The sequence below is a fragment of the Staurois parvus genome, unplaced genomic scaffold (genome assembly GCF_062004578.1).
Source record: "Staurois parvus isolate SC_StPar_1 unplaced genomic scaffold, SC_StPar_1.0 ptg000218l, whole genome shotgun sequence".
NCBI lineage: Eukaryota > Metazoa > Chordata > Amphibia > Anura > Ranidae > Staurois > Staurois parvus.
This window is the reverse complement of record NW_028318014.1, coordinates 1,067,167-1,090,895: the sequence shown is the minus strand read 5'-3', so window position 1 is coordinate 1,090,895 and position 23,729 is coordinate 1,067,167. Positions and strand designations below refer to the sequence as shown.

The 23,729-nt window shown below is 40.8% G+C and overlaps 1 protein-coding gene across 1 annotated transcript in view; it reads right to left on the bottom strand.

The window, feature by feature from the left end:
* The window catches only part of ST8SIA4 (ST8 alpha-N-acetyl-neuraminide alpha-2,8-sialyltransferase 4), a 221,763-nt gene that overhangs the window by 163,043 nt on the left and 34,991 nt on the right, over positions 1 to 23,729 (bottom strand). Inside the window, exon 2 of the mRNA XM_089679115.1 lies at positions 3,542 to 3,664. Within this exon, the coding sequence (XP_089535241.1) occupies positions 3,542 to 3,664 (123 nt within the window). The remainder of the gene's footprint in view (positions 1 to 3,541; positions 3,665 to 23,729) is intronic.

Here is a 23,729-nt window from a genome sequence, read left to right as displayed (position 1 = left end):
GATCCGAAACATATCACACTTCTGACAGTAAAGCAAGTCTAAATAAGGCCAAAGATTTCTATGGGGGCTTTGAGATGCTGCAAAGCATGACAAAAGCAGCATGGGGTATAATTTCTGAAGCAAAACAAAGCAAACTCAACAGTACATACAAGACTGTAAGATATCCACTTTATTTAAAGGGAGGTGCTTTGATTGGCATTCAAAGTGCTTTAAAAAGTGTGTCAAATGCCACATTTTGAAGCAAGTGTAAACAAGTCCTTATACTTACCTGACCTGACTGGCATAGCAGTTTGTAACATTTTTCCTATATCCAGTATCCTATGTATCTTATTGAACTTCCAAGTATGAGCTTGTAATTGGAAACTCCACATGAATGAATGTCTCATGCTCACAAGATGAACGGGAATTAAAAGAGCATCAAGGGGCCGAGTCAAAAACATTTTGGCCAGTGGCTGTATTGCTTAGTAGTAGTCAGAAATATTTTGCTTGCCACAGGTGAGTATAAGTTTTGGAGGACCAGGAATAGAGGAGAGCAGGGCTTCAGCTGGCATGGCGCTAGAGCACTGAGAGTTGTCAAGTAAGTGTTTAGTGTTGGGGGGCAACAGTTAACGGGGCATTTTTCACAATGCAGAGAATACATTGAAGTACAAAATGTCTACAGTTTAGAACCACTTTAAAACTGGATCCAACTTGGTACCTTTAGATCTACTACCAGGTGACTAGATTAAATAGAATTCTATTATGATGACCTCATGCACTTTCTTCAAGACTCTTTCACTTTGATCAGTCTTGATTGATCAATTTCATCCTCTTTCCAACCTTTATATTAAATGGCAAAAATCAGTCAAGTTTTGTTCAGCCACTGCAAAAGCTGCATTATTTCTTACATTCACCTTTCTGCTCGATCATCTGTTTTAAATATTTATGTATTTTAATAACACAACCCCCCCCCCCTTGTTATATTTCACTACCTTAATATATTATTGCTTATGGCTTTTGTTAAACTAAATTTCATGCTTGACAAAACCTCCCTCGTAATGTAATAAGCAGGATAAATTTAATTAAAATTATATTGCTATCTAAGCCTCTGTATACACTTCAGCACACCTTGACCCTAATACCTAAAGCCTTTATTAAAGCCCTACAAAGTCATATATCATTGTTTGTCTGGGGCTCCATTTGTGATAAAGGTAAACCGAACATACTTCAACAGCCCTAGCTGGGCTAGCATTACTAAATCTCTATCTTTTAGCTGGCAGGCCAGCTACAATAACTTATTTTTCCTTTCCCAGGATGACTTATCTTCCTCTGAGTTCCCACCGGCACAATATGTCAGATGTAATAACTTAATAGCCTTCTTAAAATCTGCCCAATTACATATAATTTTGACATTGGTGTTCTGTAGATGTTTAACTATAAGTCACCTTTTTAATCTAAAACTTGCTACTGCATAAAATATTTCCAGAACACTAAGAGGTATTTTCTACGACTTGCCAATGCACTTATACATAGTTCACAAGCGGCATCCTTCAATTAATGTAACATTTTAAACTCAGTGTGTTAGGCTTACATGGGAACCCTGGGACACTGCCATAAATCCTATCATATTGCTTTCCCAGCGGCTAATAAATGTCTAATTAAATTCATTACACTATCAACCTCACTCATCATAGACTATAAAGTATTAACCATCTATCCCAATCATAATGTCGCACATGTAAGAGTTTAAAATCTGACTTCTGGCATCTGGCTTGGGCCTGCCTTGTTATTTTGGCTTTTTGTTATGAAGATGTCTCATTTATTTAGTTTGTTACCTATTGTAGACTCTTTTCAATTACTTTTTGTTTGTAAAAGTGAAAGACATTTTTTTTTCCTAAATCTGTACCAATCATTAAAGCGGAACTTCACCCAAAAGGGGAATCAGACATCTCTGTCCTAATCAGGGTACCAGTTCCTATGGATTGTAGAATTGCCATTGCAGTACAGTGGCAGTAATTCTGCTACTTGGTGGCACCACAGCACTGAAAGTACCCCTTCGTCTTTCACTCTGTCCAAACAGACTAGATGACAGCATAATATCTTCCTGTGTAATTCCTGATTGTTTTGCTGAGCAAATATCCTCCTAGTTGATTTATCACTTTGCGAACTACTGCAATCTTTCCTCCTAGGCTGTATCTTTTGAATCTGGTTGCAGACCAGTAGGATTAAGTGACATCATTTTAGAAAAGTATGTTTTGGGCACTATTAAAATTTATTTTGAAGTTAGGGTTCTTAGTTAATTCACTAGGATAGCCTTTCTCAGCCTTTTCAAGACTTGAAATAACTTTCAGACCATCAAACTGACCATGATATTAATGTATCATAATGTACCCTAATGTTTAGCATGGGGTCCATGAGACCTAACGCTAACCGTACAACTCATGACACCACATGTTACGGTCAGTGGGAAGAATGCTTCTTACAGTTGTGGTCAATGGGAAGAATACCCCTTTACATATAGCTAAAAAGAATGTCAGTGGGAACTTATCTAAGAGGCAGAAATTGCTCACTGCTCAAGGAACCCCTAGCAACCTCTGGAGGAACCCTAGTTGAGAAACCCTGCACTTGGGGTTTCTCTTCAGAGCTATGTATTCACTCTGGCATCAGGCAAGTCATGGGTTGCCACATCCAAATGATTCAGTTTCTTTGTCACTCCGCAATTCATTTACAGTACTGCAAAGCTTCAACAAGCTGCTGATCATGTAAATAATGCCAGGCATCATATGCAAGCTGAAGCTGAATGGGTGTCTCCCTCAGGCCAACAACTTCCGTGAGCCAGCCTGAGGAGGACCCTTCTGGCTTTAGCAAGTAGATCCTGCCCTGTGTTAGGTGGTAAATCAGCACTGCTGGAAGCTTTAAATGTGCTATCAGATAATGTTAATATTCCCATTGCACACGTTCCTGGATATGGGCCTGTCAGTAGCGGGTGCTGCAGCAATAACCAGCTGGACACTGGACCCATCATAGATCAATGCTCATACTCGCCAGCACACCATGGATCATCAGATGTCATCCAAACCTTTTATTGCAGAAAGATTACATCACAAAAGACCAAGTGCTGGCCCTTTCTAATGTGATCTTTCTGCAATAAAAGGTTTGGACAACATCTGACGGTTCATGGTGTGCTGGCGAATATGAGCATTGTTAAATGTGCTACTAATCACTGGAAATGAAGGAAATATTAACTCGTGAAAATAATGACTTATTGTTTATGCAGCGGCCAATGGTTTCCTGAAAGATAGGCAAATTAAGATACTTCCTCTTTGTTTATCCTGTTACATGTACATGTAGTTATCAATGTCTTTGCAAAGTTGTGTTCCATAAAAATCAATGTCAAGTAATAGCTAAATAGTATAATAGTAATGTTAAAAAAACATTTTCTAGAGTTTTTCCAAGGCAAGTTTACACTCTTTTACACATATTTACACATTTTTTTTTTACATTAGAGGGGATGGTTGCATCAATATAAAACAGTGGTAAGGCTGCAGATTGGTTTACTCACCGTATCTCCAGAGCCAGTGAAGAATTGATCTTCCAGCCTGCTCCAGAATGAGGAAAGACTTCTTTTCTTAAGATTTTATCAGAGCTGTTTACGATCAATCTGCTTAGGGTAAGATCACCATCTCTGAAATGACACACACAAACTAATTAGTCAGATTATCCAGAAACATTGTTTACGCATGAGATTGGTTTGTAATGAAGGCTTGGCTTAGTGTTGTCAAAGCGGGTTGTTGGAAGGGCATGGATGATCCAACTGCCCCTCATGGACTTCCATTACTGTATGTGGAGTTTTCATACTGTAAAGGCCAAAAACACAAGATTGTTGTTGCCTGATCTGAGTTAAAAAAAAAAGGCCGTTATGCCCGTAGACAGGCATAATTTTACACGTTTTTCTCACAGTAACTCATTGGTTAACTATTTAGTGAACAGAACTATACATCAACAGTGTAGCTAAAATGGCAATAGCGAAGTGAGGGTTTCATAGAATCAGCCAACACAAAAGTTATATTTCTGACATAAATGGAAGTTAGTGAATTAAACAGCCCATTTTTTCTTTTTTTTCTCTTATTCATGCACCTGCACTCTACATGATGTAAAATAAAAGAAAAAGTCAGCAGGGTGCGACTATTCTCTGACATGAAAATGACAATTTGAATGTGCTAAGAACCCAGGTATAGAGATGTCATTTCCTGCCATTTCCAATACACAAGACAAAAAACTGATTACATCCCCAAAACTGAAATAACATTTTGGATGGCAAATGATGAAATGTGGGAAATTAAAGACGTAGCTCTCTCTATGGTATAATGGCCAAGTTTCTCTACCAAGCCATTCTCTCTCAGGCAGCATAGGTAAGACAGTTATTTCCCTGAAATGTGTGTAAAATCAGCTGATTTAGAAAAAATATTTGCCACTTCCACTTAATGCATAGGAGGAAATAATTTAAGGAGGTTTTTGGTGGCTTTAAAAGATGCATTTAGATTTATATGGCTCCTGAGGGTTATAGAAGCTCCTTTGGACTATTCTAGATCTGTTCTTCTGCCAAAAATGGCCACTTATAACCTCATCACTTTACTTTTTTATCCACAGAAAGTGAAAAAAAAAGGAAAGACTTGAAGTCATAGTACGCAAATAATTATCAAATACAAAAAATAGTTTAAAAAAAACAGCACTACAACATGCCCCAAAAAAGAAAACCCTTTATCTAAAAGAAAACAAAAAGGTTTTTTTTTGCAAGCAAATTTCACCTAAGCAGTTAAATGAGTGAACCTGAACATTTCCACTTCTGGTGAAGTAATGTAAAATCCATTTTCCATTTTTCAAGACCACTCAGCTCACACCTTGAGTACTGAAAAGTGGAAAGAAATCTAGATGATCTGCTTGTAAGGGTGACCAAGAACTAACAAGTAAGTAGATTCCCCATTCTATTTATTATTGAACAGCTACTGAAGGAGCGGACAGCTCTTTTATATACAAAAGCAGGTACTGCTACTTCAAATACTTTCTCTACATCAGTGGTATAACATCTGTTGTCAGCATCATAGTCTATTCTGACATTCTGACAGAGATACAGTTTTTCGCAGTTGTGCGTTAATATTAACAACGGTACGAACAGGATATAATCTTTCAATTAAACTCCTTGCATGAGTAGGCTCGCAGTATATGACTCTGATCACCCCTAAATTATATGACACTCTTATAACAATGCTAGCAGTAGGCCTTTGGCACAGAGTTATATAAAGGTTTTCCACGTTTCATTTATTCAACAGTAACCTTAATGACTGCCTAAAACATGACGCTTACGATTTCATTCCTCAAGCAGGAAAGATTAGGCACTCTCAGTCTTCTAATATAAGGCTGCCTTCAATTGTCAGAAAACCTCTGGGGTTGTCTAAAGGTTGCTCTACTCAGCCTTTCTTTCCCAACTGTAATAATTTTGACCAGGCCCATTTTTTTTCCGGCAGACCGAAAATCACCCAAAGTTGGTCGGTTCGGCAGTTTGGCAGGAACCAGCCAACTTTTGGCCCTTGACTACAGCTGTCTGCTTTACAGAAGCTGTCTCATGACTGGTTTCTGTCAAATGTACGTGCTGGAAAAGCAGCATCTGACCAGTCAATGGCTGCAAATGCTTGACAATGGTTTCTGGCGGAAGGGGGGTCCCCCTGCCAGAACACAAAGGCACAGCGCGGGAAATTGCAGCACTAACATCGCTTGTGTTATTCTGGTGATCTCTGGGTTTTTTTTCCATTCAGCCCACTGGGTTAAACGAAAAAAAAACTTCTAGTGTGTACCCAGCATAAGAGATTAAAAGTTTTTATTGTCATCTGTGCTCTACTAGGTAAATTCACTCTATTTTTCCTGGAGATCACTGTTATAGAGAATGATAGAGTAAATCCAAAACTTTCTGTAACATGTTAGCCTGCAGTTTCTAACTTGTGTATTCTTACCTCCTTGCTGCAGTGCTGTTCCTGATCCCTTTCACATGTGTGGTTTGTCTGTGCTCACCTATGGGCATCGTCTGCTATTCTCTGGGTTTTATTTCCTTCTCTTCCATCACTTCCTGGCCTGCCTCCTAGTTTGCCTGCCTATATAAGACATGCTCAGTCAAGCCCAATTTGTCTGAGCAACTTCTTAGTTGTCGGAGTTCCTGTGTGTTGCCATCTTCTGTATCCTGCATTTTACTACTTGTGTACTCGTGTAGTTGTTCATTGACTGTGCTTGCTTTCTGCCTGTCCTGAGCTTGGCTAGTTATCGGATTTCTGTTTGTCTCCTTCCATTGTACCCTGCTCCCATGAACATTCTCCACATCCCCAGCTGGGCGTACTTGGGGGCCGTGACCTGGTCCCAGCTTGCTGCAAGTCCATCCCCACCATCAGGGGCTCTGGTGAAAAAGCAGGCTGGGGATTAGACTCCGCACCCTGAGGAACCCCAGGTTGACTATCTACAAGGGCTCACTACCACAGGTGCTTGACAGTACCCCCCCTCTTACAAGGTCACCCCACTTTTTTAGGGCCAGGCTTAAGGGGAAACTTCTGATGAAAAAATTCTACCAGACGGGGTGCAGAAACATCAGTAGAAAGAATCCAACGCCTCTCTTCAGGACCATATCCCTTCCAGTCAATTAGATACAAAAGCTTCCCTCTCATGAATTTGGAATCCAAGATTTGCTTGACTTCATACTGATCCGAAGTACTCACTATTGGGGAAGGGTAATAATGAGGATGGGAAAAACTGTTGATGATGTACGGTCTCAGAAGAGAAACATGGAAAACATTAGGGATTCTCATATGTGAAGGGAGGCGAAGTTTAAAAGCAACAGGGTTGACATGGCGGAGGATGGTAAAGGGACCAATGAAGTGAGGAGCAAATTTCATAGAGGGTACTCATAGATGGATATTCTTGGTAGAGAGCCAAACCTTGTCACCAGGGAGAAATTTGGGACTCATGCGGCGATGGCAATCTGCAGCTATTTTGTACTTGAAAGCTCTTGGAAACCTCTGCCCAGATGGAATTGAATGATTGTTGTTGGTCTGCAGCCACGGGCACCACAGAGGAGATGGGAACAGGAAAAGCACTGCAGCAAGGACATAAGAATACACAAACAAGAAACTGCAGGCTAACTTGTGACACTTTCCCTTGTCACCAAAACAAGATTAGACAGGAAATCTTACAAAGAGGACAACTGCTTAACAGGGATTTTCCTTACTTTAAAGTGATTGCCTTTCAATTCCTAAATTTGTCGACAAAACAGGATGTAAAGATAGACACATATTGCAAAATAAAAATGATAAGGGTTTAACCATTGCCCCTCTAGTGCCTCTCCTCTAATGAAAAAAAAAAGTTCTAGATATATTTTAATCAAGGCCCTTGAAGTGTGTCACCTCCTCAACCTCCTGAACTAGCCCCATGTCTATTCACAGTAGGTTTTTTGTTTATTCTATAGGGCCATGCTAGACATACATATTTCAAAAGCCACTATACAATATGTTCAAGCCTGCATATTGTCGAAATCTTGCAACTGTTAATGCATATTTTTTTTTTCTTCATTGCGTCAGCAAACCACAACACAGAACTGTGCTGATGAACAATGCTGTCAACCGTAGAGGTCCCAAATCAGTTTGTGATGATCCTTTTTATAAGGCATCACACTAGCTGGCTCAAGCTTTATGTAGTAACCTGGCACAACCAAAAGTGAGATCTTCCAGGTTCTTACCTGTGTCCTGGCAGAGGGAATGGAGATGGATTTTATTTACTGAATTAACTAACTTTAATGAATTAACTTACAGTTCTTGGCCAATCAAGATTGCACATACCATTTAAAACAAGTAATAAAATAAAAAAAAAGTCAAGCACCCCCGTCCCCCCGTGCTCTCGCATATAATGGAAGCACATGACAGTTCCACACAAATATGTAAACAGCGATTGCACCACACATGAGGTATTGCCATGAATGCCAGAGTGAGAGCAATAATTCTAGTGCCAGACCTCCTGTGTAACTTTAAACCTGTCACGGCTTTTAAAGAATCGCCTAGGGGTTTTATATTTGCCGCGGAAAATTCTCAGTTGCATCTATCGGCCAAAAAGAAATAAAACTGTGTTGTATTTAGGCTAATCTCAACCAATTTTTCCAACTTCTGATTGCATTTTCTCCTCTAATCTCTCACTGGGAAGTTTCCAACATCAGATAGTAAATGAAAGATTTTCTATGATGGTTTGAGCAGTTTATTAGCTATGTTTCGATTTGTTTCACACACCTTGACTTTTAGAGATTAGTATAGAAAGAGGGTTTCCATGTTTAGTCTTCAGCTCATCGGGGTCGGGGAGGGATATCCCACCATCACTCTTTGTGCTTTTGTAAACTCACAGTATACCACTGATGTTCTCCTGTTATATGATTGCTTTATGTAATAAAATTTACTATGGTTAAAAAAAAAAGATTCGCCTAGGGAGATTTTAAGGTACCGAAGTTTGGCACCATTCCACGGGCTTACGCAATTATAAAGCATGACATGTAACATTGTCTTTTATATTTTACCAAACAATTGGGTATCATGTTGTGTTTTTGCATTTAAAATTCATTACAGTGTACTGTTTCGAAAAAAATAATGTACCATAAAAATATATAACACCCACCATTTTATTTTCTAGGGCCTCTGCTTCAAAAATATATGTGGGGGTTCTAAGTAATTTACTAGCAACAAAATGCATTTTTTTCTATGGAGGAGAAGAATTTCAGGATGGGCCGTAAGTGGAACTGGTTAATTCGGAACAAAATTACTTTTCTGTTTACAACTCAAATTGCAATAATTTTCATTAAACATTTGTTCACTCTTATATTTATACACACAGACCATAAAAAAGATTGAGCTGGTCAATACATAACAACCAGTATTTTATCTCTTGTGTGATTATGTTCTTTTTGATTTTATGTGAAAAAAAGCACGCTATGAAAAAAAATAACGACATAGCACCATATGACCTGGGAAACAAAGAGAATGGTTTAAAATCAGTCTTCACATGTGAAACGTGTGTAGCCCTTTAACAAGAAGGAATCATGGTCAGAGAGGCACACAGAATCGGTTTTGCTTGCTAACAAAGGCAGTATCAAGAATCTCCAAGTTTCTGCTTTTAAAGTTCACCAGTACCCAGCCTATAGGTATTAATTTATATATTCTTAATGAGCAGTAAAAGAAACAATCACTGATCTCTCTACTTGTTTTGTACTTTAAAGTAATTCATTCTCCGAGGTCCTCAAAAATCACAGCAGAGACTCTAAGTTGGGTTTTAATTGGTTTCTAAATGCTTAGAAACACATTAGAGGGATGCCAGCCCATCGAATTTCTGGTTCAGTAGAAAGTATTAGGAAAAGGGCTAAGAGGTTACTGCTTTTGATGTGAACTTTTGAAGATAACTTTTTCCATAATGATTATAGCTAAAGAGGTGAATGAGGGCTTGCTTTAATGTGCTTTTACTGCTTGTTGAGAATATGTAAATAATTTTGTTTTTCACTTCAGGTTCACTTTAAGCAGCATATTTTTTTTTTTTTTTTAAATTAAAAATAATTGACAGTTCACAAAAGTGAAACACCAGGCAAACAGGTAATGCCATAGTTGAAATACATAAAATTTTACCTGCTATATAACTTGTATTTCAGTACTCTAGCTAGCTGCATTTCATCTGTCTTGATCAGCAGTTCAGCTTCCCATGTCACCACTGAAAGCCATGACTCCAGCCTCCTCACTGGATAGTGAATTGTCATCAACACCTCTATTGTGGAAACAGGGAGCTGACTCAGAAAGAATTAAAAGCCAAATTCCACTTTAAAAAAATAATAAATGCGAATTTCATTTTTTTTGCAGGTAAAAAAATATGCATTTATAATTTTTTATAGGAGCCTGTAAAGTACTGCATCCGCAGCAATCGTGGGTGCAGTTCCATGCTCCAGTAGACTGTCAGTAGAGCTATCTGCCCATACATCCGAAACAGGCAGGCAGTTATTGAAGTCCAGGAAGGTCAAGGAACTACGAGAGCACTCACAAGCATCCTCATAGTTCATTGAGAACTCCAAGCTTTCAGCTGCCATGGCTGATGGTAGTTGTAGGCAGGGGCAGACTGAACATTCGAGAACTCGGGCACTGCCCGAGGGCCTGGGGTCAGTAGGGGGCCCATAAGATGCCCCTGATAGCTTTCATAGGATTTTTTGGGTGTGGTTTTAGTGTGGGTGAGGACACAGGGGCCCCATGAACCCCTATTGCCCAGGGGCCCCCTGGTTGTAGGTCATTCATTCACAAAACTCTAAGAATGAATGACATTTTCAAAATGTGACAGCGGATGTGGGGAGAAGATTCCCCCACCTGCTATCACAGGGAAGGGGGGAATCAGAGGTCTGGTGGTGGATGCTGAGTATATTACAGAGATGACCTTTTTCTATATGACTGGGCTATCTCTAATTCTCTTTGAGACATTGCTAAACCCCTATATGTTTGTGGAAGTGGGGTGACAGACAAATATTCCCAACTATAGAAATTTGACCTCCCCAAAGGTCCACAGTCTCTGGTCATCCCCTGTACTGTCTGCAATCTCTTGGTCATCTCTTGTACTGTGTCCGCAGTCTCTGGTCATCTCCTGTACTGTGTCCGCAGTCTCTGGTCATCTCCTGTACTGTGTCCGCAGTCTCTGGTCATCTCCTGTACTATGTCCGCAGTCTCTGGTCATCCCCTGTACTGTGTCCGCAGTCTCTGGTCATCCCCTGTACTGTGTCCGCAGTCTCTGGTCATCCCCTGTACTGTGTCCGCAGTCTCTGGTCATCTCCTGTACTGTGTCCGCAGTCTCTGGTCATCCCCTGTACTGTGTCCGCAGTCTCTGGTCATCTCCTGTACTGTGTCCGCAGTCTCTGGTCATCCCCTGTACTGTGTCCGCAGTCTCTGGTCATCTCCTGTACTGTGTCCTGCAGTCTCTGGTCATCTGTACTGTGTCCGCAGTCTCTGGTCATCTTCTGTACTGTATCCGCAGTCTCTGGTCATCTGTACTCTGTCCGCAGTCTCTGGTCATCTCCTGTAATGTGTCCGTAGTCTCTGCAGTCTCTGGTCATCTTCTGTACTGTGTCCGCAGTCTCTGGTCATCTCCTGTACTATGTCCGCAGTCTCTGGTCATCTCCTGTACTGTGTCCACAGTCTCTGGTCATCTCCTGTACTGTGTCTGCAGTCTCTGGTCATCTCCTGTGCTGTGTCCGCAGTCTCTGCAGTCTCTGGTCATCTCCTGTACTGTGTCCGCAGTCTCTGGTCATCTCCTGTACTGTGTCCGCAGTCTCTGGTCATCTCCTGTACTGTGTCCTGCAGTCTCTGGTCATCTGTACTGTGTCCGCAGTCTCTGGTCATCTTCTGTACTGTATCCGCAGTCTCTGGTCATCTGTACTCTGTCTGCAGTCTCTGGTCATCTCCTGTAATGTGTCCGTAGTCTCTGCAGTCTCTGGTCATCTTCTGTACTGTGTCCGCAGTCTCTGGTCATCTCCTGTACTATGTCCGCAGTCTCTGGTCATCTCCTGTACTGTGTCCACAGTCTCTGGTCATCTCCTGTACTGTGTCTGCAGTCTCTGGTCATCTCCTGTGCTGTGTCCGCAGTCTCTGCAGTCTCTGGTCATCTCCTGTACTGTGTCCGCAGTCTCTGGTCATCTCCTGTACTGTGTCCGCAGTCTCTGGTCATCTCCTGTACTGTGTCCGCAGTCTCTGGTCATCCCCTGTACTGTGTCCGCAGTCTCTGGTCATCTCCTGTACTGTGTCTGCAGTCTCTGGTCATCTTCTGTACTGTGTCCGCAGACTCTGGTCATCTGTACTGTGTCCGCAGTCTCTGGTCATCTCCTGTAGTATGTCCGCAGTCTCTGGTCATCCCCTGTACTGTGTCCGCAGTCTCTGGTCATCTCCTGTAGTATGTATGCAGTCTCTGGTCATCTCCTGTACTATGTCCGCAGTCTCTGGTCATCTCCTGTACTGTGTCCACAGTCTCTGGTCATCTCCTGTACTGTGTCTGCAGTCTCTGGTCATCTCCTGTGCTGTGTCCGCAGTCTCTGCAGTCTCTGGTCATCTCCTGTACTGTGTCCGCAGTCTCTGGTCATCTCCTGTACTGTGTCCGCAGTCTCTGGTCATCTCCTGTACTGTGTCCTGCAGTCTCTGGTCATCTGTACTGTGTCCGCAGTCTCTGGTCATCTTCTGTACTGTATCCGCAGTCTCTGGTCATCTGTACTCTGTCCGCAGTCTCTGGTCATCTCCTGTAATGTGTCCGTAGTCTCTGCAGTCTCTGGTCATCTTCTGTACTGTGTCCGCAGTCTCTGGTCATCTCCTGTACTATGTCCGCAGTCTCTGGTCATCTCCTGTACTGTGTCCACAGTCTCTGGTCATCTCCTGTACTGTGTCTGCAGTCTCTGGTCATCTCCTGTGCTGTGTCCGCAGTCTCTGCAGTCTCTGGTCATCTCCTGTACTGTGTCCGCAGTCTCTGGTCATCTCCTGTACTGTGTCCGCAGTCTCTGGTCATCTCCTGTACTGTGTCCGCAGTCTCTGGTCATCCCCTGTACTGTGTCCGCAGTCTCTGGTCATCTCCTGTACTGTGTCTGCAGTCTCTGGTCATCTTCTGTACTGTGTCCGCAGACTCTGGTCATCTGTACTGTGTCCGCAGTCTCTGGTCATCTCCTGTAGTATGTCCGCAGTCTCTGGTCATCCCCTGTACTGTGTCCGCAGTCTCTGGTCATCTCCTGTAGTATGTATGCAGTCTCTGGTCATCTCCTGTACTATGTCCGCAGTCTCTGGTCATCTCCTGTACTGTGTCCGCAGTCTCTGGTCATCTCCTGTACTATGTCCGCAGTCTGTGGTCATCTCCTGTACTGTGTCCGCAGTCTGTGGTCATCTCCTGTACTGTGTCCGCAGTCTCTGGTCATCTCCTGTACTGTGTCCGCAGTCTCTGGTCATCCCCTGTACTATGTCCACAGTCTCTGGTCATCTCCTGTACTATGTCCGCAGTCTCTGGTCATGTCCTGTGCTGTGTCTGCAGTCTCTGGTCATCTCCTGTACTATGTCCACAGTCTCTGGTCATCTCCTGTAGTATGTCTGCAGTCTCTGGTCATCTCCTGTACTATGTCCGCACTCTCTGGTCATCTCCGGTACTGTGTCTGCAGTCTCTGGTAATTTTCTGTACTGTGTCTAAAGTCCATTGGTTCAGAATATTTTTTTCTTGTTTTTCACCTCTAAAACCTAGGCGCGTCTTATTGTCAGGAGCGTCTTATGGTCATGGAGCGAAAAATACGATATATTCAGGAGAGTTAAAAAAAAACCCGTAGAATTCAACTGATTTTCAAGTTGAGTCATGCATCATTAACAGTCAGTTTTGCAGGGCTGTTTATCGATAATTTTTTCTATAAAAAAGAAAGGCAGCTAACTGTATTCTAAAACTCATCTTGTCCTTGTTTTCTTTCTCTTTGCTTTTAAGCCCAGGGTTCTTGATTCTAGTGGCTATGCAGTATGTTTATATTGTGCAAGATATTCTGAAAATTTAACTAAGGTTGCTTTCACACCGATTTGTTTTTCTTCCGTTGTTGTAAAAAAAGCAGAAGAAAAACATGTGACTATGTATTCCTATGTAACTCTTCACGCTGATCCATTGTGGGTTTGGTGCGATTGTTAAAATCCTACTTGCTGCATTTTTTTGCGATAAAAAAAAGGCATCAACAAAGCACCTCCCCATTTAAAAATCAATAGAAAACTTGGCAAAAACACATTAAAAAATGCACCCGCATTGCGTTTTGGTTCGGTTTTTGAGTCACATGTCCTGTAAAAAATGCTTCGCGCACGTTCGAAAAACGTGGCAAAAAGTATATGCGTTTTTGCCATGGATCAGTGTGAAAGTAGCAGAATACGTATATACTGAAACTAATATTAGCTATGTTTTTAAAAGAATTCTTTTACATTATATGAAATTCTTTAATAAAAAAAAACATACACTTTCAGCATAAACATGGGTGCTCGCTCTCAGGTGAACACGATGAAAGATCAAAGCCAATAAAAGCTACATGGCCTATGTTGTGCCAGAATGCTTAATACACACAGTGCTTTCAGATGTATGAGAACACAGCTACACAACTGCCTTAGAGGAAGTTACTTCATAAGCACAGTCTCTGCTACTTGAAATGGCAACAACAAAAAAATCTTGATAACCTTTGCAGTAATAGATTGGGTAGATGGAAGAACTGTGGACTAATCAAAGACTTCTCATGGCTGAGCTCATTAAATCTCTAACTAGGACATGTTAACAATTTTGGCTGGGCAATCTGTAGATTAGCTGATCTCCTAAACCAGAAACATAAAATAAATGTAATCATTTAAATAGCTGCCTGAGTCTTCTACTTAAAGAAGACCTTTCCTCTCTTTCACTAGAAATTCCATATCAGCATGCAGCTCTGCCTGTTCATCTCAACACTTGCCTCAGAAACTGCATTTTTTATGTCACCCACAAGTTTTCTATTGGATTAAGATCCAGGGATTTGGCTGGCCACTCCATAACGTCAATCTTGTTGGTCTGGAACCAAGATGTTGCATGTTTACTGGTGTGTTTGGGGTCGTTGTCTTGTTGGAACACCCATTTCAAGGGCATTTCCTCTTCAGCATAAGGCAGCATGACCTCTTCAAGTATTCTGATGTATTCAAACTGATCCATGATCCCTGGTATGCGATAAATAGGCCCAACACCGTAGTATGAGAAACATCCCCATATCATGATGCTTGCGCAACCATGCTTCACTGTCTTCACAGTGTACTGTGGCTTGAATTCAGTGTTTGGGGGTCGTCTGACAAACTGTCTCCGGCCACTAGACCCAAAAAGAACAATCTTACTTTCATCAGTCCACAAAATGTTGCGCCATTTCTCTTTAGGCCAGTCAATGTGCTCTTTGGCAAATTGTAACCTCTTCAGCACGTCTTTTTTTCAACAGTGGGACTTTGCGGGGGCTTCTTGCAGATAGCTTGGCTTCACATAGGCGTCTTCTAATTGTAACAGTACTCACAGGTAACTTTACACCTTCTTTGATCTTCCTGGAGCTGATTGTTGGCTGAGTCCTTGCCATTTTGGCTATTCTTCTATCCATTCGAATGGTAGTTTTTCGCTTTCTTCCGCGTCTTTCAGGTTTTGGTTGCCATTTTAAAGCATTTGTGATTATTTTAGCTAAGCAGCCTATCATTTTCTGCACTTCTTTATATGTTTTCCTCTCTCCAATCAACTTTTTAATCAAGGTACGCTGTTCTTCTGAACAATGTCTGGAACGACCCATTTTCCTTAGAATTTCAGAGAGAAATGCACTGTAACCAGCATGTACAACATTTGCTGCCTTCCTTCCTTAAATAAGGGCAATAATTGCCATCTGTTTTTCAAAGAATGAATGGCCTCACTAATAGAACTCCACACTGCTATTATTTTGAACATGTCCCTTTCAATTAGTGATTCAATTACACAGAATCAGCAGCATGCATGTCCTGACTGTTGGGTCTGTTGGATTTCTATTACTCTACTACACCTGCTAGTAAATTATTTGCCATGTAGAAATATCATTTCTACCAAAAACAGTGATTGATCAGGTTAGTGATGTCTGACTGCTATTATTTTGAATACAACTGTATATATACTCAACCACCTGTTCAATTGCTTTGTAACTCACATTTCTAATCAGCCAATCACATGACAGAAACTCAATACATTTAGGCATCTAGATGTGGTGAAGATGACTTGCTGAAGTTCAAACCGAGCATCAGAATGGGGAAGAAAGGAGATTTAAGGGACTTTGAATGTAACATGGTTATTTGTGCCAGACGGGTTGGTCTGAGTATTTCCAAAACTGCTGATCTACTTGGATTTTCATGCACAACCATCTCTAAGGTTTACAGAGAATGGTGCAAAAAAAAAGAAAAAATCCAGTGAGCGGGAGTTGTGTGGATGAAAGTACATGGTTGATGTCAGAGGTCAAAAGGAGAATGGGCAGATTAGTTCAAGATGATAAAAAGGCAACAATAACTCATGTGAATATGGACCGAAACACCTTGTTGAATCCATGCCACAAAGAATCCTGCATCCTATTCCCATGGTTGCGCGTGGCAGAAATGGTGAAATTGATATGTCCAGAAAAGAGATGTTTCAATAATAAGTTTGTTTTAGGAAAGCTGTACCTAAGTGAATATTGATGACAGTGTACAATGCCAGATTAATTATGATTTAATTACAAGGATAACCCATGGTAACTATTGTGCATAATTTTAGCAATAGAAATTTCAAGTCACAAGTACAGTCTTGTTTATATACAGTTTTGCTAAAAAATTTGCATACCAAAGGAGAATTGGTATAGTAAGTTCTATTTTGAAAGAAAATATGAGTGAGCAGACAAAACACGTCTTCTATTTCTTATGAGATTCATATTCAACTGTAGGTCATAACAGAATGGCACAATCATAAAACAAAACATGACAGCAAGTAAACAAATTAAATGACCCCTGTCCAAAAGTCTGCACACCTTAAGTTATTAATACTGTGTATTACCCCCTTTAGCATAAATGACAGTGTGCACTCTTTTAGTTGTCTGACGCTCCATATTCTTGCAAGTGGTATAGCTGCTTATTCATTTCGGCATGCAAAGTCTTTGGTCATCTTGCATGAACTGCATGTTTGAGCTCTCCCCAAAGTAGCTCGATGATATTAAGATCAGGAGACTGTGATGGCCCCAGAACCTTCACCTTTTTCCTGTTGTAACCACTGGAGGGTCAACTTGGCCTTATGCTTAGGGTCATTGGTGTGCTGGAAAGTCCAAAAGCGTCCCATGCGCATCTCTCCTGCGGATGAATGCAAACTGTCTGCCCGTATTTTCTGATAACATGCTGCATTCAGCTTGCCATTAGTTTTCACAAGATTCCTCATGCCTTTAGAGCTCATACACCCCCAAAACATCAGTTAGCCACCACCATGATTCACAGTGGGGGTGGTATTCTTGTCGCTAAAGGCCGTGTTGACCCCTCTTTAAGCATAGCGTTTATGGTTGTAACCATAAAGCAATTTTGGTCTTGTCACTCCAGATTACAGTGTGCCACAAAAGCTGTGAGGCATGTCAAGGTGTTGTCGGGCATATTGTAACCGGGCTTTTTTTTGACACTGGTGCAGTAAAGGCTTCTTTCTGGCATCTCAACCATGCAGCTCATTTTCGTTCACATATCGTTGTATTGTGCTCCTTGAAACAACCACACTGTCTTTTTACAGAACAGCCTGTAGTTCTCCTGAGGTTACCTGTGAGTTTTTCTTTGTATCCCATACAATTCTTCTGGCAGTTGTGGCTGTAACCTTTCTTGGACTACCTGAGCTTGGCTTGGTATCAAGAGATCCCTGAACTTTCCACCTATTAATAAGTGATTGTTAAGTACTGGCAAGGCTTGGATATCTTTTTATATCCTTTTCCGTTTTTATAAAGTTCCATTACCTTGTTAAACAGGTCTTTTGACAGTTGTTTTCCGCTCCACCTGGTTCAATATCTAGCCTGCTCAGTGCATCCATGCTAACAAACTTACTGACTATTTATACATAGACACTAATTGCAATTTAAAAATCCACAGATGTGGGAAATTAGCCTTTAATTGCCATTTTAACCCACGTATGTCACATTGTGTGTCTGTACCAAGGCCAAACATTCCAGGGTCTGTAAATTTTTGATCAAGGCCATTTGGGTGATTTCTGTTATCATTATGATTTATAAAGGAGACAAACAACTATGTGATAACAAATGGCTTCATCTGATCACTATTACTACAGTTTTTTGGCTTGATCAGTCACAGTTTCAATATCAATGCCAAAATGTCATGATTTCCTCAAGGGTATGCAAACTTTTGAGCACAACTGTTTGCTCAGAGTCCTAATAAGTTTTATTACACAGGATTTTTGCCACCTACAAAAATCTACAAAGTGTAAGTTCACAGTTCAAGGGTAACTTCAAATTTGTGGGAAAAAATGGCAAATAAAAAAAATTAATATAGCATATATAATGAATACACAAGCCATATTGTTACTAAATGTAATAAAAAAAATGTCCTTTCCTATTTAATCTGCAGTGCTGTAAATTTCTCTATAATTAAATGCAATATGGCAACCTGGAGGATTTCTATACAGAGTTGGTGTACAAAACGCCCCCCAGAAATGTAATTTCCTGCTTGTGTTATTGGCTCACTGATCTTCCCAAAAGTCTGCATTAAGATACAAGTCAGGTTTTATGCATCGTCTACAGCAAACATTTCAATGTTGGTGAGATACTATCAAAGGGTTAATCACATATACAGGAATTCAGACTGCAATTTTCCTCATTTAAACTCAGCAAGAGTACCAGCTAACTAATAAAGGAATAGTCACGTGCATTCACATTCACTGTGCACGCTGACACAGATAGATTTTTCTTTAGAGCAGAGGTCTCCAAACTGTGGCCCACGGGCCAGATGTGGCCCTTTGCTTTCCTTTATCTGGCCCTTGGGGCACTATTCCTTTCACTGACACCGATGACGGGGCACTTTTCCTCCCACTGACACCAATGATGAAATTGTTGTTTATTCCCACCAATGCCAGGGTAGACCCCCATAATGTTTGAAGGGCAGTAAAATGGCCCTTTTTTTCAAAAGTTTGGAAACCCCTGCTTTAGAGCAACAAAACATAGGAATTTGCAACAATGTTTGATAAAATCCTTGCAACATATCAGCTAGAGGGGAATTAATTTTTTCTCAACAAAGGAGTTACTCTTTAAGGAAGATTTTCCAAAAAAACCCAATTTTATATCCTCTGAATGGTACATACCAGGGCTCCTTCTTTGCTAAATGCACATCCGCCCACAACAGACACAGCTATGCAGACACAGCTGCTAAGGGGCCTATCCACAAAAACTGTTGGCCCTTCATCTCCCTGAGGTCAGCTAGATAGCGAGACCATGAACTGCACACATATGCAGATTGAGCAGTCCAAGCAGACACTACAGAGGACAGCTGGAGGGGGGAGCAGGCATTGTGCATACGCACAGCTTTCAGAATATTTTATGTCAGATGTGTTCACACTGTACTGTGATTGATGTTTTTCACATAATTCTCTGAAAGAGATATTGGGTTGCCACACTTTAAGGGCCCATGCACGCCATATGTATTGTCTTCACCCAGGGCATCTGCAACGCATAGACAAGGCAATGTGCCTTAACAGATACGGTACATTTACTGTGGCAGGGCGGCACGTACAGGCATGATCACGTTTCATTTTATTCATTAGAACTGTGGCTCCAATAGTGAGGCTGTGAGCTGCCGCAGCTATCACACGGTACCTGGGCAAATAACAGCACCTTGTGCCATGTGATAGCTGTGGGCCAATCACAGCACACAATAGTAAATCACAGTTGTTATGAATGTAACCCATTCATGACAGTTTAATACATTGCTATTACAGTGATCAGCACCTGTAACAGCGAGCAAAGTGTACACGAAAAAAATGCATGATCACAGCCCCCCCAGAGTAGTACAGTGTCATTATGGTGACACTGAACCACTCTAATAAAAGTATACAAAAAAAAAAATTTAAAAGAAGAAAAAAGAGTTTACATTAAAAAAAATGAATAAAAACGATTACATTTTTTAAAAAACAACTATAGCTTTTATTGAATAAACGTGTAATTACAAGAAGTGTACAGATCGTATCCAGAATTAACAGAAAGCGATCTACGTACATCAGAGACTGAAACATCCAGGAGATATAACAGTCAGCATGATAAAACACAACAAGGGTACCATACACACAGATAAAGGAAAGAAACACAGGACTAAAAAAGAATTATACAAATAATTTTAATTATATGATTATAATCAAACATCTGACTGCTCCTGACCAAGGGTCAATACAAGAGCTCTTTTTTTTAACATACTGCCACTACTCGGTGTCCCTGATCACCACCACTGGTCATATGATGACGCTGTACTGCACTGGTGACAGTATGGAAGAAAAAAATTTGAAAAAAATTGTATCTACTTTCTAAAAAGGGATAATTTTGGGGTATTTGTACTTCCCTGGCACTTTAAGGGCCTTAAGAAATGAGAGTCAGCACATCAGGATTGATCAATATTCAAATGCAGTATATATATATATATATATATATATATATATATACACACAGGTGAAACTCGAAAAATTAGAATATCGTGCAAAAGTTCATTTATTTCAGTAATGCAACTTAAAAGGTGAAACTAATATATGAGAGAGACTCATTACATGCAAATCAAGATAGGTCAAGCTGTGATTTGTCATAATTGTGATGATTATGGCTTACAGCTCATGAAAACCGCAAATCCACAATCTCAGAAAATTAGAATATTGTGAAAAGGTGCAATATTCTAGGCTCAAAGTGTCCCACTGTAATCAGCTAATTAAGCCATAACACCTGCAAAGGGTTCTGGAGCCTTTAAATGGTCTCTCAGTCTGGTTCAGTAGGAATCACAATCATGGGAAAGACTGCTGACCTGACAGTTGTGCAGAAAACCATCATTGACACCCTCCATAAAGAGGGAAAGCCTCAAAATGTAATTGCAAAAGAAGTTGGATGTTCCCAAAGTGCTGTATCAAAGCACATTAATAGAAAGTTATGTGGAAGGGAAAAGTGTGGAAGAAAAAGGTGCACAAGCAGCAGGGATGACCGCAGCCTGGAGAGGATTGTCAGGAAAAGGCCATTCAAAAGTGTTGGGGACTTTCACAAGGAGTGGACTGAGGCTGGAGTCAGTGCACCAAGAGCCACCACAAACAGATGGATCCTGGACATGGGCTTCAAATGTCATATTCCTCTTGTCAAGCCGCTCCTGAACAACAAACAACGTCAGAAGCGTCTTACTTGGGCTAAAGAAAAACAGACCTGATCTGTTGCTCAGTGGTCCAAACTTCTCTTTTCTGATGAGAGCAACTTTTGCATCTCATTTGGAGATCAAGGACCCAGAGTATGGAGGAAGAATGGAGAGCCACACGCTGCAAGATGCTTGAAGTCCAGTGTGAAGTTTCCACAGTCTGTGTTGATTTGGGTAGCCATGTCATCTGCTGGTGTTGGTCCACTGTGCTTCATTAAGTCCAGGGTCAACGCAGCCATCTACCAGGAGATTTTGGAGCACTTCATGCTTCCTTCCGCAGGCGAGCTTTATGGGGATGCTGACTTCATATTCCAGCAGGACTTGGCACCTGCCCACACTGCCAAAAGCACCAAAACCTGGTTCAATGACCATGGGATTACTGTGCTTGACTGGCCAGCAAACTCACCTGACCTGAATCCCATAGAGAATCTATGGGGCATTGCCAAGAGGAAGATGAGAGGCATGAGACCGAACAATGCAGAAGAGCTGAAGGCCGCTATTGAAGCATCCTGGTCTTCCATAACACCTCAGCAGTGCCACAGGCTGATAGCTTCCATGCCACGCCGCATTGAGGCAGTAATTGCTGCAAAAGGGGCCCAAACCAAGTACTGAGTACATATGCATGCTTATACTTTTCAGAGGTCCGATATTGTTCTATGTACAATCCTTGTTTTATTGATTGCATGTAATATTCTAATTTTCTGAGATTGTGGATTTGGGGTTTTCATGAGCTGTAAACCATAATCATCACAATTATGACAAATCATGGCTTGAACTATCTTGCTTTGCATGTAATGAGTCTATCTCATATATTAGTTTCACCTTTTAAGTTGCATTACTGAAATAAATGAACTTTTGCACGATATTCTAATTTTTCGAGTTTCACCTGTATATTTATCCATACACTGTAGTTTGTAGACGCTATACCTTTCCCACAAACTAATTAATATACGCTTATGCGGATTTTCTTTTAGCAAAGAAATGTAGCAGAATACATTTTGGCCTAAATTTATGAAGAAATTTGATTTTATTGGATATGTTTTATAACAGAAAGTAAAAAATATTGTTTTTTTTTTAAGTATAAGTATTTTTTCATATACCACCAAAAGAAAGCTCTATTTGTCTGGAAAAAATGATATAAATTTTATTTGGGTACAGTGTTGAATGACCGTGCAATTGCCAGTTAAATTAGCACAGTGCTGAATAGTAAAAAATGGCCTGGTCATGAAGGGGGTAAAACCTTCCAGAGGTCAAGTGGTTGTAAACCTTTACATAAACCCAGTGAAGTGTCAGGCCTCAGGCGATACACAGAGATGAAGCAACTCCTCCTACGTAAGTTGTACCTGTTTATCTGCTGTATTATCTTTTCTTTATATCTGTTCAAAGTGCTTAATGCATAAAGCTTGTCTGACCTTTCAGAAAACAGGGGGCGGAGAGCTGAGATTACACTCTGCAGAGCTCAGTATGGAGAGCTGACAGCTCATTGGAGAGAAGTGACACACCCCCTTCACACAACACAGCAAAGTTGAGGCTGTCAATCAAAGCTGTGTGCTAGAACTCCATCTTCTGTCACCTTATTTCTCTTACTGTCAGGAAAACCTGTCAGAAATGATTCATGCTGATAGCAGCGGAAGGGAGCATCAGACAGAAATTACACTTAATGCTCTCGATTGAGACAAGTACACACTAAGAAAGATATGGTTTGTTCATATTTCATGCCTGAGGTTTACAACCACTTTAACCACTTCAAGTCTGGACACTTTTGCCCCCTTCCTGTCCAGGCCAAATTTCAGCTTTTAGTGCTCACACTTTGAATGATAATTGCGCGGTCATGCAACACTGTACCTATATGAAATATTTAGCATTTTTTGAGACAGATAAAACTTTATTTTGGTGGTATTTATGCACCAATGGGGTTTTTATTTTTTTGCTATATAAATGAAAAAGTCCAAACATTTTTTAAAAAAGTGTTTTTCTTATAAAATTTTGCAAATAAATAATCTTTCTTCATAAATCTTGGTTGTATGTACAGCTTTCAAGAGCCGATCACGACGGTTCGAAAATTATCCAAAGGGAAAAACATGAATATTTTTCTCATACAATACCAGAATGAACAATTTTCATTAATCAGTACAGTAATCGTCCAAAAAAAATCGGAAGACTAAGAGCTTGTTCACACTTGACTAATTTCTAACTCTCACCAAATGCCCCTATAGCGTTTGACAGGCATTTGGGAAGCGTTTTTAACGCTCCTCAAATGCTCCCCAAATGCCCTATGCGTGTTTTTGATGCGTTTGATAGGCGTTTGACAAGCGTTAAAACCGCATCACAAGCGCCTATAGGTTGAATGGTATTAACACTCCACAAACGCCTCGCACCCACCACGCAAATGCCTGGCAGGCGTCTGAGGAGCGTCACCATAGACCTGAATGGGAGGCTTCAACTCCTCCTGACTCGACATGAGGCGCCAATTTTGAAGTGACGCTAATGCATCTGTGTGAACAGCACTGTGTGCTGCCCTGTCAAATGCCTGTCTAACACCTGCTGACAAAGCTAGTGTGAACTTAAGTATAATACACACTCTAAATATCCCTACGAAAAGTATCACTCTCACCCCTGAAAGTGTAAACAAAATGTAAATAATATCTTTTCGATGCACCCTCTACCTCTAAAAGTATCACTCTCACCCCTGAAAGTGTAAACAAAATATAAATAATATCTTATCCATGCACCCTCTACCACCCCCAACAGTGCAAAAACATATGTCAG